Source organism: Amblyomma americanum, chromosome 2 (genome assembly GCF_052857255.1).
Source record: "Amblyomma americanum isolate KBUSLIRL-KWMA chromosome 2, ASM5285725v1, whole genome shotgun sequence".
NCBI lineage: Eukaryota > Metazoa > Arthropoda > Arachnida > Ixodida > Ixodidae > Amblyomma > Amblyomma americanum.
Window position 1 is genome coordinate 112,813,558 of NC_135498.1, and position 17,105 is coordinate 112,830,662.

General features: G+C 49.8%; 1 protein-coding gene across 1 annotated transcript; it reads right to left on the reverse strand.

Moving 5' to 3' along the window:
- Positions 1–11,972: 11,972 nt before the first annotated feature.
- Positions 11,973–16,782, reverse strand: LOC144119997 (uncharacterized). Its single transcript, XM_077652484.1, has 2 exons — positions 16,501–16,782; positions 11,973–12,218 (listed from the first exon to the last, which is right to left on the reverse strand). Exons 1-2 carry the CDS (start codon positions 16,780–16,782, stop codon positions 11,973–11,975), a joined length of 528 nt encoding a protein of 175 aa, XP_077508610.1.
- Between the last annotated feature and the right edge of the window lie 323 nt (positions 16,783–17,105).

A 17,105-nucleotide genomic window follows, 5' to 3' on the forward strand; every position in this document is an offset into this window, starting at 1 on the left:
TCTACGACCAGTCGAGAATGGTTGTCACTGTGAATGGGTTAACATGTATGAAAGCCTAGAGAGTGACCACTACAACCTAGCCACCACGCTAGAAAGCAACTGATTCTGTAGACAGTGAGACAAAGCTAGGTTTTACAAATTGTGGACCCTTCCGAACAGGAGAATGAAGATTTAAAATGTGGGCCAAACACCTCATTGGTCTTAAGGAGAAAGTCACCACGACCCTGCAAGGTTCGAGTGAGGTTCCTGCCATTGATCCCCACCACCTTCACCTTTGGGCAGCAGCACGTAAAGGGATGGTACAATGGCGTAGGCAGAAATTCTTCGCAGAATTTATCGCAGAAATCAGCAAAGAATCCGACGATTACGCCTGAAACACTGCGCGGACCAACTGGCTGAAGGTGTGTCTCTCACTACAGGCCAAGCTCGTCATACATCGCGCTTGGAGCTTGCTCCGATCCTTGCCCGTACCTACAGAAGCATAGGAGGTCTTAAACGTAACCTGGAAAGGGAATTGCATAGTTCTCGAGCCTCGGACGAAGACATTATTGACGCCGTCAAGAAGCGATATCTCTGATTGGGCAGTCCTAATACCTCACTCCTCGGATAGAGAGGAGAAGAAAACACTCACCTGAATTAAAACTTCACTGCCGAAGACGTACGGGCTCTATTCATAGCTTTGCGACAAAGCACAGCCTCGGGCCATGAAACATTACCAAGATGTTAACAAACATGGAAATCGGAGCCCGAGAATAACTAACCGAATACTTGAACAAGTGTGGGTAGAGCTGCGAATTTCCCGAAGCCTGGGAGACAGCGGGCGTCAGCTTTATTCCGAAACCTTGGAATAAATCAACAAGCTACGGCCCATCCGCTCACGTCCTGTGCGGGCAAACTGATGAAAAGGATTGTGCACGACCGCCTCACCAACCATATGGACGACTAGGATATGTTTTCTCACTCCATGTTCGTATTACGGTGAAACCTGTCCACCCATGATGAAATCTTCCAGCTAAAATTAGGAGGGGGAGGTGTAATTTACTACCCAAAGCAAAAACGATGAAAGCCGTCTTATCCCTTGACATAATTTAGCATTGTAAAACACGCCAAATTCAAGGAAACTTGCCAGAAACCACTCGCGGACGAAAGACGTAGTACTATATCCACAGCTTACTTGAAAACAGGACAGCTGGGGGACGTTAGATCGGACTCAGTCCGCATGGCAGATACGACCACTCCGCAACGAGCAGCTTTTTCTCGGTCCCTCTTTAACCTGATATGTGTAAACTGCCTGAAAATCTAAACCAAACCGATCGAATGGGACACGCTCTCTACGCCGATGACATATTTGTATGTGGAACACACAGAAATATCAGCCATATCGAATCTTTAGTCTAAGAAGCGGCTGTCGCAGTCCAAAATTATTCCTAAGAATGCAGACTAAAGTGTTCATCCGAGAAGTAAGAACTCATTGCCTTTCGCAGCAAAATCGATGATGCGGCGCTCATTCACGGAGCAGGTCTCCAAGATGTTGAAAAGACAGGAATCCTCCGGCGTCACATCAACAGGCGAGGAAACAATGTAGCAAAACTATCGAAATTATAAATTGGGAGACCAAGTGGGCGGAACGTTCGGGCCCAGCATCCACAAGAGAACCGGAATGCTAGAAAAAGAAACTGTCCTTCTAGTACAGGCCTTCATGATCAGCATGCAGTGCAGCCTATGCGGTCCACGATGTAAATGTCTACACATTATTATCAACAAAGATTAAAAGCTGGCTCTTGACCTGCCAACGTCCGCATTGACGAAGCGACTTCTCCAACTAGGCGTCCACAAAACAATTAGCGAATTAGTCGACGCTCATTTGCTGCCCCAAACCACTACACTTGCGACTGCAAAACCCATGGGGACATTTAAGTCACCTTAAGAGTGGAATACGTTAGCATTAGATTTCACACTTGTCGCAGCTTTTGTTGAAACGCCTGCATTTGCTTGCCTTCAATTTCTATGCAAGTGTCTGTCGATCAAACGCCATATAGATTAAGGCTGCTAACTGCAGTAGCAGGTATCCGCTATGCTACGATGATGTCGGCATTTGCATTTATCACATGTTGGTTCGTTAGCACAAAAACCCCCAATCTCAGATAACGCCGATGTTTGCTTTTCCTAAGCCTCTGTTCCTTGGGGTTGCTCAGTAAGAGCAACCTGGGTCAGAGAATGAGCCGATTTGTTGCCTGAAGATAAAGTTTTAACATACATACCTGGCTAAATATTTTTAGTAATAACACCGACAGGGCACCTGTCTCTGCTTTAATATCAAAAAAATTCAGCGCTTTAGTCGAATAAAAGAAAGAAGTGGGCCTCGGAGGCTCACGCGACGTTCCGAATATGACACGCTCTTTATTACCAGCACGAGCGCTCACAGCACTGACAACGAACGCATCTGGCGAAAAAACAGCTCCTGAGGATTCCGAGGCAGTTCCAGTTCACCCTTACGTATGGACACAACGCACAGAGCGATGCTGGGGCGCACCGGAGATGCGGTAGACATCAGACGCCTCACCACGGCGGCGGACACGGTGAGGAGCTACCGCAACAGCACCATGAGTTCCAGGAGCCTGGTGCCATCGGGTGGGGCGCATGGCTCGCGCGCTCGGCTGAACGCCCGGGCTTCCAGCGCCTGAATCCCCGAGGTAGACCGCAGCTGCGCGAGTTTTGATGGGCTGACCATCACGAAACTAGCAGAGGCCCTCGGGCATGCTGTAGTCAACGCGGCGACGTCTTCCCAGAGGGTCTTCCCTGGAAGGCCCACGAAGTCGGCACGTTGCCGTCGTGAGCTTGCGCTGTGCAAACTGAGGAAGTGTAAATGAAACGAATCCAAATTAAGTGATGAAGATGGCGAAAATGAAGATCAGGACCCTTTGGGGAAGCACCACCTTCAAATCCACAATACCAGTGACACATGGCTGGCGCTGCACCCCTGCGCATGTGCAGCATAAACAAATGCGTTAACTAGCACCGAAAAACGTAGGTTAAGCTGTACGTGAAATAACTCAGGATAAATTAATATGCGAAGGCTCAGTCAGCCCAGCTATGAGGCCGCCTGTTGTGGAAAATTAAAGATCGTATTACACCTCCTTAATGCCCCCACTATCCATTCAGAAGCCAGTTTTGATGGGTGGCTTATGAGAAATTCTGCGTTTTTGTAATAATGTGAAAATGTGAAACGCTCATGCAAACACTCGTTCTAATATCGCGCAAAGGTGAGAGCAAATGAAACACGACAGCGGTTAAGTACAGCTCAAGTGAATAAACCTGAATTGTTCGAGGATTTACAGAAGTCGAAAAGACGTATTCTGCGGCAAAGACCACCTTTAAACAATAGACAGATTTAACGCAGCTGAGACGTAATAGGGTAGACATATACAGGCGTCTGGTAGGCTGTTGTACGTCTACGCTAATACGCCTCCGGTATGCTAAATGTATATAAGTCGAATTGCCACCTCTTGCCTTTAGGCACAACATGCCACGAAAGGCCGAAGCATGTCGGTCGATACTTGTTAGTCGTGTGTGCGGAGTCGTGTTGTCCGTAAGATGCACCTGGAAGTTCAGAGCAAGTACCTATCTTCGTTTCTTGTTTTTTCTTTGAAAATATGGAAAGACGTTTAGCAATGAAAGGTTTCCAGTGTGCTCCTACGAAACCAAAATCAGTATACCTGTTCGGTCCCTTTGAAACAATCTTTTAATGTTTTCATTATCATGTTATGACCCATGTCCCCACCCCCTAACTCACCGTCTTCCCTCGGGTTCTACTCCCGAGGAGGCAGAGGAGACCGCCATCGCCCTAGCCCTTCCACATTTGGACGCCCAATGCATCTTGAGCGACTCCAAAATGGCTCTGTCCAACCTTCCCAGAAGCCGGTTTCACACCCCTGCCTGGTAATTGTTTAGCACCCCTACCCATATTTTACCGCGCAGGGTAGAGCTCTAGTGGGTGCCGGCTCACTCTGGAAATTATTGAAACGAGGCTTCCGATAAATTGGTCCAAGGTTTGATCTGCCGGGATCAGTACAGTCTCGATCCAGGATTCTCGAGAGAGCGGGCGCACACCTTTGCATAGCTCGCGCAAATACTCCGATTGGACCGTCGGACTTACCCCCCCCCCCCCCACCCCTCTCTTACGCACTCCCAACACATCCTCTTCAGACGCCTCCATAGCCGCTCTCTGTCAGCTGTTATCCCACTATTGTGCCACGTCCCCTGCATGCTCCCTATGCAGTGACCCTCACGCCACACTCTCCCACATCCTTTTCGGCTGCCCTGCTTACCCTCCCCCGCGGGGACAGCACGCCATCCCGAGCTGGGAGGACTGTGAGGTCCTGCTCACGTCTGCCGACCCGACATCGCAGCATGCTGCGGTGACTCGGGCTGCCGACGTCATGTCCCGGCATGACCTACTTGATGCAGTGCAGGATCGCGCAGCGGCCCTGGGACCTTTCTAGGTCTACAACTCGCAGAAATAGTTTTTCTGTCCTTCGTCCGTCCGTCCGTCTGTCTGTCCATTGCCACTTCTCAAACACGATGTGCCGAAGACACTTTTCTAGAAACCGAGGTCTAAAAGATGTCCCGGTTGCCACATATAAGAGTAGATTTCAGTTTCTACGCCACAGCAGAGATGTGGTCGGAGACTTCGAGGTGGTAACTTAACAGTGAGCTGGTGATGGTAAGCGCTGACAGATATATTGGAACCACGACTCAAAAACAATGACATCAGTTTGCCTTGCATGCAGAGAACTTCGCCTCAGTTGAGAACAAATGGCTAGAAGTAGACTATCTGCTGATGCTAATAGTCACATTGTTAAAATGATGTCCATACTTGGTAGGTCTTGGCCGACGAAGCAGCGTGGAAAGTACATATACTACTATTTAGGCCATACCTTATTTGTTCAGCTTCGCCGATCACGGTCCGAGCTGCGCTGCCAAGCAGTGTCGGCCATTATCCGGCCGCATAGTAGTGTCCGAAGTGGCTTGCCTGTTTAGAACCGCTATTGGCAACAGAGGACGTGCTCGCCTTAAGGCTTGTAGCCGTGGCTATTGCGTGATCTGTAGTTCCGGTGGTGGCGCGGACGAGCTTCGCTATGTGTGGTAGACTTAATTAAGTAGGTTTGTTTGAGAAGGAGAGGCGGGTTTCGCGGAATCAAATTTCGTTGGAAAATTATGTGGGACACACTTGCTGTCCAGGGAGCCAGCTGTGCACTCCAAAGATCTTGGCCTATTTGGTGGTAGTGTATTCACAGTGAGACAGTGGAGGTGAGTGTGGGTCCTTGACTTATACAAGTGCTTAGAATGTGCCAAGACATTTAGGACAATGTTTTTCATCATGTTTTTTTTATGTTTTTCATCATGAGTGCATTTACACACAACCATTTGTAAGCCCCTCCTTATGTAATGCCTTCGGGCCTTTAAGGATGAAATAAATGAAATGAAATGAAAGAAGAAAGTGGTTGGTGGAAAACGTTCAGGCATCGGATCGGATAGTACCATATTTAATTCGGTTTTAATTCATTAAGTAGGATATCTAAAAACATTATATTGGCTCGAATAATCTTTTTTAAAGCCCGCAACAAAACAGAGGGAAAGATAGCGAACCTGTCGCTGAATAGAGCGACCAAAGTAGAGAAAATTTTACCCCATATTTCTCGCAAGAATGTCAGCGTCCGATAGATGTTTCGGAACGCCTTGGATCACTCCTTTACCACTGCCATCCGGCGTGGCGACATACGAGGTGATGGCGATCTTGTTCTCGCCGTAGATGAGCTCCTTGATGTTTAAGTAGCGTTCCACTCGTACCGCGGAATGGGTGCCCACCAGTATTGTGTGTTGCTTGAAGTTGAGTAGCATGCAGTCTTCAGATGATTCTGCCAAGGTGAGGCCCGCGGCGTCCCGGATGAGTTGAAAGATGCCGAGTTGGCCGCAGCTCTCGAGTATACGGAGGCCGCCCGATGGCCGGAATATCACCTTGGTTAGGCCCTTGGGTAGGCGAGGTAGGTTCGACGCCACCGATTGTCGAGCAAGTCGTCGGCCAAGCTTTTTCGCAGAGGAGTCGGCAGAGTGCCGCATGCTGCCCTGTCCCTGGGCGCGATCGGTTCCATTGTGTGCCGCGGGGTTATTCCTTTGGCGTTCGTGACCGGAGCGTTTCGATTCACCGACGGTGAACCAACCATATTGGTGCGAAACTTCTTCGGGGCTAATGTCAGTCCCCTCCACGGTGACTTCCATGTCCAATGTTGGAAGAAGATCCCACTCAGATAATGCGGCACAGCCCCGTCAGAGCGGGGTCGCTAGGCCTGGCGTGGGCATAGCGGGCCGTGCGTACCGGCGAGTGCCAAAACGCAGAAAAGTCCGCAGAAACAGGCAAAAAGGGACTTGCCGATGCGTCCGACGGCGTTATCCGAGCTTCGAAAACGAAATCCAGGCAAGAGCGGTGTTGACCGTCGCTGAATTCAGCGGTGGGCATGGGTGAAGCGAGGAGCGTTCGCCCGAGCGTCCGATCCACGCCACGTCCGAGCCGGTTTTTCCAACCTAATCTGGACGCTTGCTCATGCTTCCCTTGCTGGTAATGAGGCGGCTAATAACCTAGCTCGAGAACTGTCCCGCCGAGCTGGGTCGTGCAGCCCACCCGCCCTATACTCTGGCAAGGACAGGTTTCACAAATAAAGTTTCACAACCAACCAACCCATATTTCTCCGTGGGAAGCGCGTTCCAATGAAGCCTGAAAGCTATTGTTGATGGCAGAATATGTTTGTCGAAGCGCTTAAGTCAGTTTGATTCGAGCAGAAGTGGTTGAAAGGAGAGAGGATATTTGCTTATGAGAGCGGTCCTTTCAGACATCCATCGCAGACTATGGACATGCAAGTGCACGAGCAGAAGCTGGAGGGCGCTGATTTGCTTACAGAACCTCGCTGGCAGTATCGAAATGCAGCCATGCTGTGGTGGAGGCTAACTAGTTTTCTTCAGTGCGTTTTTAGTTTTTAGCCGCCGCACTCAGAGTTGGAGTGGCGTGTGTGTGTATGTCTGTGAAGGTTCTGAGAAGAAAGTGTAACTGGCTCACTATACTCGCACTGCGATAACGCGGTGGCGTTATCCTTCAAATTCCGGCAGTTATGCGCCTTTGCTTTTCTCGAAACCAACGGAATGTTTAAATTGAAAGTTAGATTTAGAGGAAAGGAAATGGTGCAGTAGTTGTCTCATCTCGGAGGACTCCCGAACCGCGCTGTATAGGAACGGATGGTGGTGGGAGGTAAAAAAAGAGAAAAAGGTACCATAGTGTAGGGCTCCGGAACAGTTTCGACCAAGTTGGGAGTTTTTACGTGCACCGCCATCGCACTGCACATGGTAGCCTTTTGCGTTTCGCCTTCATCGAAACGAGGCCGCCGCGGCTAGGTGCGAACCCAGGAACTGCGGCTCACTAGCCGAGCGCCGGGGAATGAGGCTGCTCACAGCTTTGCTGGGGAATCATACATCCGAAGTGTTCTGGATGTGCCCCCGAGTGGGAATAAAGACCCTCTCATAACGTATGAAGAATTACCGAAACACCTAGACTGGATAGGAGAGCACTCTCACTTCCGGATAGGCCACTCACTCCAAAGGAGTGCAGGGAAGGAGTAGGGTTCTGGTCAACAGATTCCTTTTTTACTCTATACAACACGATGAAGACTGTGGGGAGCCTGAGCTCTGCAGTAGCTGTCTCAGAATGACATCGCAAAATCACTTAATTTGGAAGTGTCAGGATTCTCCTGGGGCTAAATCACAAATCATGAAAGAGATTGCCACCTGGGAAGAGCTGATCCGGAGTCACGACTTGGATCAGCAAAGACTCCTCATCCGTCAGGCGGAGACAGCTTACTACAAGACTCTCTCCGCTGTCTCCGCTGCTGACAGCCGGCCGGGAGGCACCCGCTCCTAGTTGCTGCGCCCCGACTTTGAGGCCCCATGATGGCTGCAATAATGTTCATTAATAGCCGAGCGCCCTATCCACGGAGTCACCAAACTAGGTTGATTTTGGAAAAAGCAAGGTCGTATAACTGGCTTCCTGGGTCATTGGACACCTCAATCCCGCTTTGAGGTAAGTGGCGGTGGTGTCCATACGAAAATAATTGTTTTCGACATTAATTGGTTCTAAGCTATGGTAAACCTCCAACCATTTCTTTGGCGGCCTTTGTTGCGACATCGTAGCCAGGGCTGGTGATTGAGGAAGATAGCTACCACGAAATCCCACACAGTGTCTGGTTTCAAAGCGCACCTAGATAACATGGCTGCAGAAGGGTCCTCTCCAGCTTCTGCTGGATTTTGACCTGAACGCGACAGGACGACTGTACTGGGCCAGCAAGGGCAGGGCACAGTTTTTGCTTCCACCGCACGAAGCCGACGCCGGACACTCCCGTTACAGTCCAGCAGTTCCAAGCAGGCTAAATACTATAGGTGATGGCAGAATATGTTCGTCGAAGCGCAAATGCGCCAGTGCGCTTATGCGAACCGAACCCGATGCGCGATGATGTCGCAAGCAGTATCGCGGGGTCGTTATGAAAAGTAGGCCACGTCAGGGAGCGAGAAAGTGTGACAATGCTAACTCTCATCACGGCAAAAAATGGCGGCAACAGGTATCCTATGGGGTGCAGAGAGACACGCAAGAGGCAAGCAGACAGAAATGAGGGATCATAATATTCTTTGCGCATTAAAGTGGCTTCATAGTAAAAGGTACAGTAGCTAAGGCACCGATAAGTCGAATTCGCGCCATTTTACAAAGAAAATTATTTGCTTACATGGAACCTAAAGAACTTGTCATTCCGTGCAAACAAAAGAAACAACATACACCGTGCTAGCGCGTTACATACTGATAATTTAATAAACGTGATATACAAATACTCCATTGACGATTCCATAAAAATTGCTGCTACGCTATTCAAGCGCCGTCATGGCCCTGGAAATCCCACTTCGCCACGACCAGCAAGAGCAGCAGGGTGAGCCTGGCTGGCATGGTGCCGTCGTGGGCTTGTGGAAGACATCGAAGGAGCAAGGTGGAGATGGAGCGAGTGAACCTGAAATGACGAGAATGACGAAGGTGAAGGTGACGGCTGCCGCACACAAAAATGCCTCGAATCATGTGTTTACGTGGCACTTCACCTGGCGAGTGGCCTTTGGGCCACTGCACATTTCTGCGGCTAAAACAGTGCACGTTGCTCAAGGACGAGGGATGATGAGACCAGACAAAGCGCTTCTCTCGACCGTCTGCAGATGCGCAGTTGTAGACTTACTATGTCGTCCCTACTCGACCATCAGCTCACGTTGTTGCACAATGCTGCTCGTGTGAAGCTTAGGAAAAAGGCTTCAACTGCCACCGGCAATCAACGACTATGCCCTAGAGAAAATATAGCTGTTTATCTTCTCATGTTAAGAGTTAATAAAAGCGCTGAAGGAAACACGGAAGAGATCAAAACACTGATAGGAACACGGGAATATGTTAGCTGAGAGAGGCTGAGTGAAATAGTATTTGATTTTCAATCTAAAGGCACAAAGAAAGCAGCACCTGCATTTATCCTCCACCTGCTAATAGTCTTGAGTTCGGGTTTCTGTAATCCTATTCGCTTTTCTTTAAAGGTGATGGTACATCCTTGGTTTTTAGGCACCACGCTGTGATGAGCTCCGAGTTAGGTCGAAACTACTGAGGGCTGTAAAAGTTTTTTATGGAGAGCTGACAAATATTCCACTATTAAAATGACAAAAATTCTGAGGGTTTAAAAAAACCCTTCCTTGTTTGCTTCATTCAAAGTTTCGTAAATGTCAATCAACATTGTAAATGCGATACTGGTTGGAAAGCACTTTCTGAGGATGCCGTCGGCTTGAGCATTCGCTTGATTGAGGCCACGTCGATTCAGCAAAAAGGAAGAATTTCCTGCCATAAGAAGTCTCCTCAAAAAATTATCTTTTTCTGATGTCAGCCGTGGAGATTCAGAGAGGACACGTAACTATACGTGCTCCGCATTCCCTTGCTATCTATGAGGACAAATTTTCACAAAGCAAAGATCACAAACCCCGTCCTTAACCAGCCGTTATTATGCCGCATTTATTTGATCCCGTGGCCAAAGCCTTCGTACTGTGCATTTAATTGCGCGAATTGCAGCGAGAGCTTCTGCTTATTCAAGAGGCCGAAGTCACTGAAGCATCACTTAGGGTGTGTTACGGACTTAACTGTAGAGTAACGAAATTATCAGGACTGCAGGTGAAAGTGAGAAGTGCGCAAGTAACGCACCTTCTTTCGTAAAGCAAATGTTCAGTCGAACGGCAGTTTGAAGATCGATGTGGTGAGCAATATTGTGATCTCACTTAACGTGATTAATCGCGTACAAGGAGGTGAAATTTGATTCCGTGAAATGGCTCGCGCCCACTAAGCACGACTGTTTGCTCATCAATATAACAACTAGAACTACAGCTGTGTTATGCTATTTATGTGATCTTCCATTAGAACTGGACAGCTCAATCGCATCAGTTGGATCCTATAACTTGGCAATTTAGGCAACAGATAGATGAGTAACGAGTGAGCAAACGCCATATATAATTATGAAGATTTTAAGGCGCCGTTGTAGTAGAATACGTTTAGGCGTATTATTTGCAGCAGTTTGTGCAAAACGCAAAAAAATTATGTGGCCTCACCGCTTGACAAAACTGTGGTCTACATCCGAGCGCTTGTTTTGGAGAACCGCAGTGTTACTTTTTTGTAATTTTTTTTAATTGGTTTTTTGGGGAAAGGAAATGGCGCAGTATCTGTCTCATATATCTTTGGACACCTGAACCGCGCCGTAAGGGAAGGGATAAAGGAGGGAGTGAAAGAAGAAAGGAAGAATAGGTGCCGTAGTGGAGGGCTCCGGCATAATTTAGACCACCTGGGGATCTTTAACGTGCACTGACATCGCACAGCACACGGGCGCCTTAGCGTTTTTCCTCAATTACGTCGAAAATGAAAATTTCGCATCTCTGGTGGTGGCCTCTATCGTGATTAATCCTGAAGCGTGTAACCGTTTTGCGCAGGAGAAAAGAGGCGAGTTAATTTGCAAGTTTCTCTGTTTATCTTGCTTGGTTGTTCCTCGTATTCATACAGCCAGTATTACCATCGTTATTTCCGGCTTTATATGCTCCCTGTAGTCGGGCTTCAAGGTACTGCGGTTGTATGATTTTTGCAATTATTAAAATCTCAGGAGTGAATACGTAGAGCGCTCAGAGGACAATTCCCCAACCGAGTGTGTCCCAATATCCAGCACTATATATTCCTCATATTCTGCAATACGTCGGAAATGACAGGGGTTGGAGCCGAGCCACAGAGGGCACAAAGATTTCCAGTTGGGTGGCAACCAACCGCACATTGAACCACGCACCTCTTCATGCACAGTGCGCAACGTAGCTTTCCATATCCGCATTGTGCGCAAAAACACGTTAAAGGCCTTTTTTTTTTCCTGCACAAGGATTACTAAAATGCCTATTTCCTGAGTACTTCCTCCCAAAGTAACGATGTACCAGCCCAGGTGAAAGGTTGTACTCCAATCTTCTGGTAATCATATGTGGAACACCCTGTAGATCGCTCATATGGCGCACTAAAGTTTTCATGCTACCGGGGGGTGCGATCCACGAAGGAACAGATTTTCAGTTCGGAGGCAGACAGCCGCAGAGTGCACCACGTGTCTCACCATAAAGCCTGCAGTACATCGAAACTACAGGAGAAGCTCTGCCAGTAGCACCTCCGCAATACAGATCGAATGCAGATGTCGGGGAAAGCCTTTGCGAACAGTTCGTGTTTCACGCGCGTTCACGAAAAACTGTTCGCAACACAAGCAGCTCTTCAAGATAAATATCTTACTGATTGTAGGACATCATTATTTCTTTACCTGCTCGCCCAGTGCAGCCTCGGAAAGCACCTCCGGTCAAGGTGAACGACATGCGGGAGTTCCTGCGCCGCCAATGACGGCTTCCTTGGATGCGCGTTGCGCGGCCCACAGCACCTGGCGCAGATGAAGCGCCTCGCGGAGCTCGTGACGGTTGACGCCAGGACGCGGCGCTGGACGCGCAAAGCGCCTGCCTCCCGAGAAGGCGTCTTGGTCCGAGCACGTGAAGCTCGTCACGGTGCTGGTGTCGGCGGCATTGGCGCCAGCATTCCTTTGTTGAGGCAGCTAGAACAGTGAAGTAAAAAGGGGGAACTCCTTAAGCGTATAACGACAAGAAACGTCGGTTTCGGACCAGACAAGGGCAGAAAGAGTGTTTTTGGAGGTTTTCCCCATGTTCTCCTGAATTATGCTTCAGGTCGAATCAGGATTAGTTAACCGAGTTTGAATTCAGAGCTTATGCGTTGTGCCGGAGACAAATACGCTGCTGCGTCCCAGCGCGCGTATAGAAAAGGGTGGTGATGATGGCTGCGAAATGTTATGGTGCAGGACAATCTGAGACAAAAGAGCGCCACAAACGAGGTGTTGTCGTCTACTCAAGTTGGGGTCCAAAACCAATTCCCGTAGCATTTCACCCCCCCCCCCCAAAAAAAAAAAACAGAGCTCCAGGACAATGGAATGATTGTGCCTATTGTATCACCGGTGGGTTCCCGCGGCACTGGGGATCGAACGCCGCAACCGCCGCATTCGAGACGGATGCTCAAAGCTCTAGGCCACCGTTACGGTATGGTTTAGGAAAGAAAAATGTTGCCAAACTCTATTGATACTTCATTGTTTAGAGGCTGAAGAAATTGTATCAATTTGTGCGCACAAATTGCCCTTCTTAATTATACCACACAGTGCGTTGTGAGGGGCTTCAGATTAAACTCGACCGGAAGGAAAGGAAACATTACAGCAACAAATCTCTGTCGCCGCCGCGACGGCATAGTTCTTCTGTTGCTCGGCTGTTGACTCGAAAGACGCGATTTCAAACGTGGCCGCTGCGGTCGCATTTCGGCGGAGGCGAAATGCTCGTGGTCCGTGTACTGTGCGATTTCAGTGCACAACAAAGATACCCAGGTGGGCGAAGTTATCCGGAGCCCTTCGCTACAGCGTCCCTGAGAGCCTTAGTCACACTGCGACGTTAAAATTCATAAAAGATTGATGGTTTAGGAAGGTTTAACTTCCCAAAGCGGCTAAGGCTACCAGGTGCGCCGTAGCGAAGGGCTACGGAAGTTTCGACCACTGATGTCGAACAATACACGGGCCTCTAGAATTTGGCCTCCATCGCCATTTGACCACCGCGGCCGGGTCTTTCGGGTCAGCAGCCAAGCACCTTAACCATTGAGGCACGGCGTCGGCTAAACCCTATTAAAATAAACATTTGCTGCGGTTTAACTACGGCTGAACCTGGTTAGAGAGCGAAAGCTGTAGTGTATCGGACAAGTAGACGCGGCTTGGCATCTGTAACATTGTGTGCGTTCCGCACACTGGATAGGTGGCGCGCTTACGCCGCCACCCTGGTAGGTGGCAGTAATGGTTTATCGCGAGATCTGGCCACCCAATGAACGCTGCGGCCTATTCTACCACCCTCTACCGGTGAATCGAAAGGTCCAAGGTCAAGGTTAAAGGTCATGTGGTCCAACACAATCATGGACCATATATGTAAGGCCTAATGCCACACTACCTCCGGCTCATTTGAAGGTGAACCGGGAGCGCACGGCCAAATCGGCTTTACCTAGCGTAGTGAAGATTTAGACCAAAATTTATCTGTCTCCTGAAACAAGGGAGGGATAAAATTGGCCGTGGTTTAGCTCCGGTTAACCCTTGTTGAATTGCGAAAGCTTCGTTTCCTCGGCACGTTGGCTACGCAGCTTCTCATTCCGACGCTCTCCAGAATGCAAACCGGTCTTTTGCGCAGTTGAAGAGTCACTCCGAGACGTGGCAGGACTTTTAGCTACATCTTCGTTACGACGCTTCACGAGTCGTGCGGCGCGTTCTTCTGGCGTCTCATGAGCGCGTTGTCTCTTCCTCGCTTCGTTCTGTCGTTGCGTCTCTTTCGCGCTCTCCATAACGACTACTATACACTGAGTGACTGATGTTGCTGCGAGGAAGTACGAAAAGGAAAGAGCATGGGCCTGTCTACTGGCTCAAGCCGAGCCACGCTCGCTGCCATGTGCTGAAAGTGGGAGACTTAAAGGATAGGAGGGAAATATAGATAGGAAAGGCGCCGCGCGCTAATAGGCCCATAGGCCCCGGGCCGATCCCGGAGGCAGTGTAATACCGGTCCAACCCGTGCCAGAGTGCGTCTAGCACTCCGCCATATTCCAAAAATATGTTTGATATCTTGGGTCCAACGACCAGCATCAGATATTAAATCAGGTATCTGCAATACACCGAGTTGAAGCGCATATATATATAGAAGCCGCGAGGCGACGCCTTCTCTCCCTCTACCACAGCGGAGCACATCTGTTGGAACGAGCGGCGACGGTGGCTCCATCTGTTGGAGCGCGCCAGCGGTGTTGCTAGGCAACGGCTTCTCAAGGTCGTTGTTCGGCCCCCGCATACCGCATACGGCTGAAGTGCGCGACGAGCCGAAGTGGCTGGTTGGCTGGCGTCGTAAAGCTGTTGCTTTAATAACGCGGCACTCACCGTGCTCTGCGAAGCTATAAGGTTAGAGAGCCGGGTTAGTTGGTTCTGGGTATAGTTATGAGACATCATGCCAGCATGCAAAAAAACACGGACAAAGAGAGTAGACACCACGGACGCCGGACTTAAAGAGGGTTATGCCACAAAACAGGCTTTTTATGCGCAAAAGTTTACTAGTGACCGCTGGGGCTGAAGTATTTCCGCGACCACGGTGATGAGTGGTTAGAGCGCTCGGCTACTGATACGGTGTACCCGGTTTCGAACAAGACCGCGGCGGCAGCGTTTCGATACAGGCGAAACGCTAAGCGCCCGTGTGCTGTGCGATGGCAGTGCTCGTTAAAGATCCCCAGGTGGTCGAAATTATTCCGGAGCCCTCAACTGCGTGACCTCTTTCTCCTTTTCTTCTCTCACTCCCTCCTTTATCCGTTCCCTTACGGCACGGTCGGCCTAAATTTCAGACTGATACTGTGCCATTTACTTTCTTCAATAAAAGAAAAACAGTTTCCATGATTTCGGTTAGAAGTGCTTTGGCACTAAATGTAGCCGCAATAGCAGTGTGGCTGAACGCCCGCCTGCGGAGGCCGCACTAGAAGGAATGCGACGGCCAGTGACAGTCTGATCACACGGCCATGCCTAGCGCCTCCTCGAGGGCGTTGACTCCTACGGGCTGTCGGCAAAGATTAACGCGACAACATGCAATTCATACTTGCAGAACGTCAGGAAAAACCACGAACGCCGCAATTTTCGTTATGGCCGGTGCACAATTCGACGCTCTGGATCCGTGCGCAGCAAATACCACTTTGATTATTTTAACGTGCTATTTTGCTCTGCCCTCGAGCGCTGCCAATTTCGGCTTCATAGCACGCTGACGAAATCCCAGTGCCGAGGAGCGCACGCAGTTCGCCACACACCTTGAACCCCCCCATATTTACAACAAAATGACATCTGTCTGTTATGCATGAATACAGAACATTTATGAAGAATGCTCCACTGAATCCTCGGTAGGGTACGGCACGGTATAGATAATATAATACGATGTGGGATGGTCTGTGAGGCCTTACAGCCCAGAGCTACGCATACGCTGTTTTTGATGGTTATGGACAAATTTGCGCAACCTGGCGTTATTTACCTTGCCGTGGCTCCGCACAGCACACGGGCGTCTTTGCATTCAGCCGATATCGAAATTTGCCTTCCGTCGCCGGGAATCCCTTCAGCATACTCGTGCGCATCACGGAACGCCACACCTCTATGCGACCGCGGCGGGTGCTAAATATCGTCGGAACAAGCAGAAAAATCTTTTAATGTGTTCACGCAGCATCATAGAACCGTTTGCATTAAAATGCAGAAAGGAATTATTGGAATTTAGTTAACCAGCTCAAAGCAAAAGCTGATGGCATTAACGAGAGGGAAGCTTGGAGCGGCAAGCACATTCTCACATTACACACGCAACTTTCAGGTTGGCGTCTCACACGCCCGTTTTGGCGCCTATAGGCTCATGTCCACACTGAGCCATAGGTATAAGGTGTCCGGTTCGATCACATTGCCGGCACACTTCACGGACTCCAGGGCTCGCTTGCAGGAAGAAAATAGTATAGTTTCCCGTGTTGTATTAACACAGTGTAAACCCTGCGTTGGTTTTGACTAAAGGAAAGGCACATGAGCGGCTCCCTGGGTCAATGGACACGTCACGCTTTGCGGTACTTGCCAGTGGTATCCACCTAGAAAAACTCCCTACGCGTCACACCGCTGCGTTGTCCCCCCTTAATTGCTTCTACTAAATGGACTGCACATAAACTCTTACCAGTTTCTCGGTAGAAAATGCGTGCAACACTAGAGGCGTTTCTAAGAACCTCGTACACTAAGCATGGCACGTGTTCCTTACCTGAAAGCGCCCATGTATCTCGGACAACTGCAGGTGCGAAGCCTTCGTAGTGTCCGCGGAATCACCATAGGACGCTCCCAGAGGTGCGTGCTGCGGAGGCTGCCCCATCTCGCTGAGTTGCGTCCTGTCAAGGACATTCAGGCGCTGGAAGCCCGGGCGCTGCTCCCGCTGTGCGAAGCGTGTGCCGGTCCCGGAGGTTTCCATGTCGGAGCTCCAGGTACTCGCCGTGGTTTCGCAGCTGCGTAAAGGGCTCCCACCGTCCTCGGTGCTGAACGCTGGCATGACCCGGTGCGCTCGAGTGCGCTTCCACTTGAGCCCGAGCTCGCTAGGGCTGCCTCGGAAGCCTAAAGAGCGGTTGCCCTCGATCGGCGTCCTTCAGCAGCGTTTCTGCTGCTCGCAGCGTCCGATGGCGCACGTGCCACGTTCGGAATACCTCGTGCTGCGTCGGGCGTGAAGGTGCTGCTGCTGATGATGATGATGTCCTCAGGCTTAATCACTGATCTCCACCTAGTGGAGATCAGTGGTCTTAATGGCGCATACCTGCTGTGGGGAATTGTAGTTGTAGGTAAAACGCTAAGGCGCCCGTGTGCTTTGCTATATTTGTG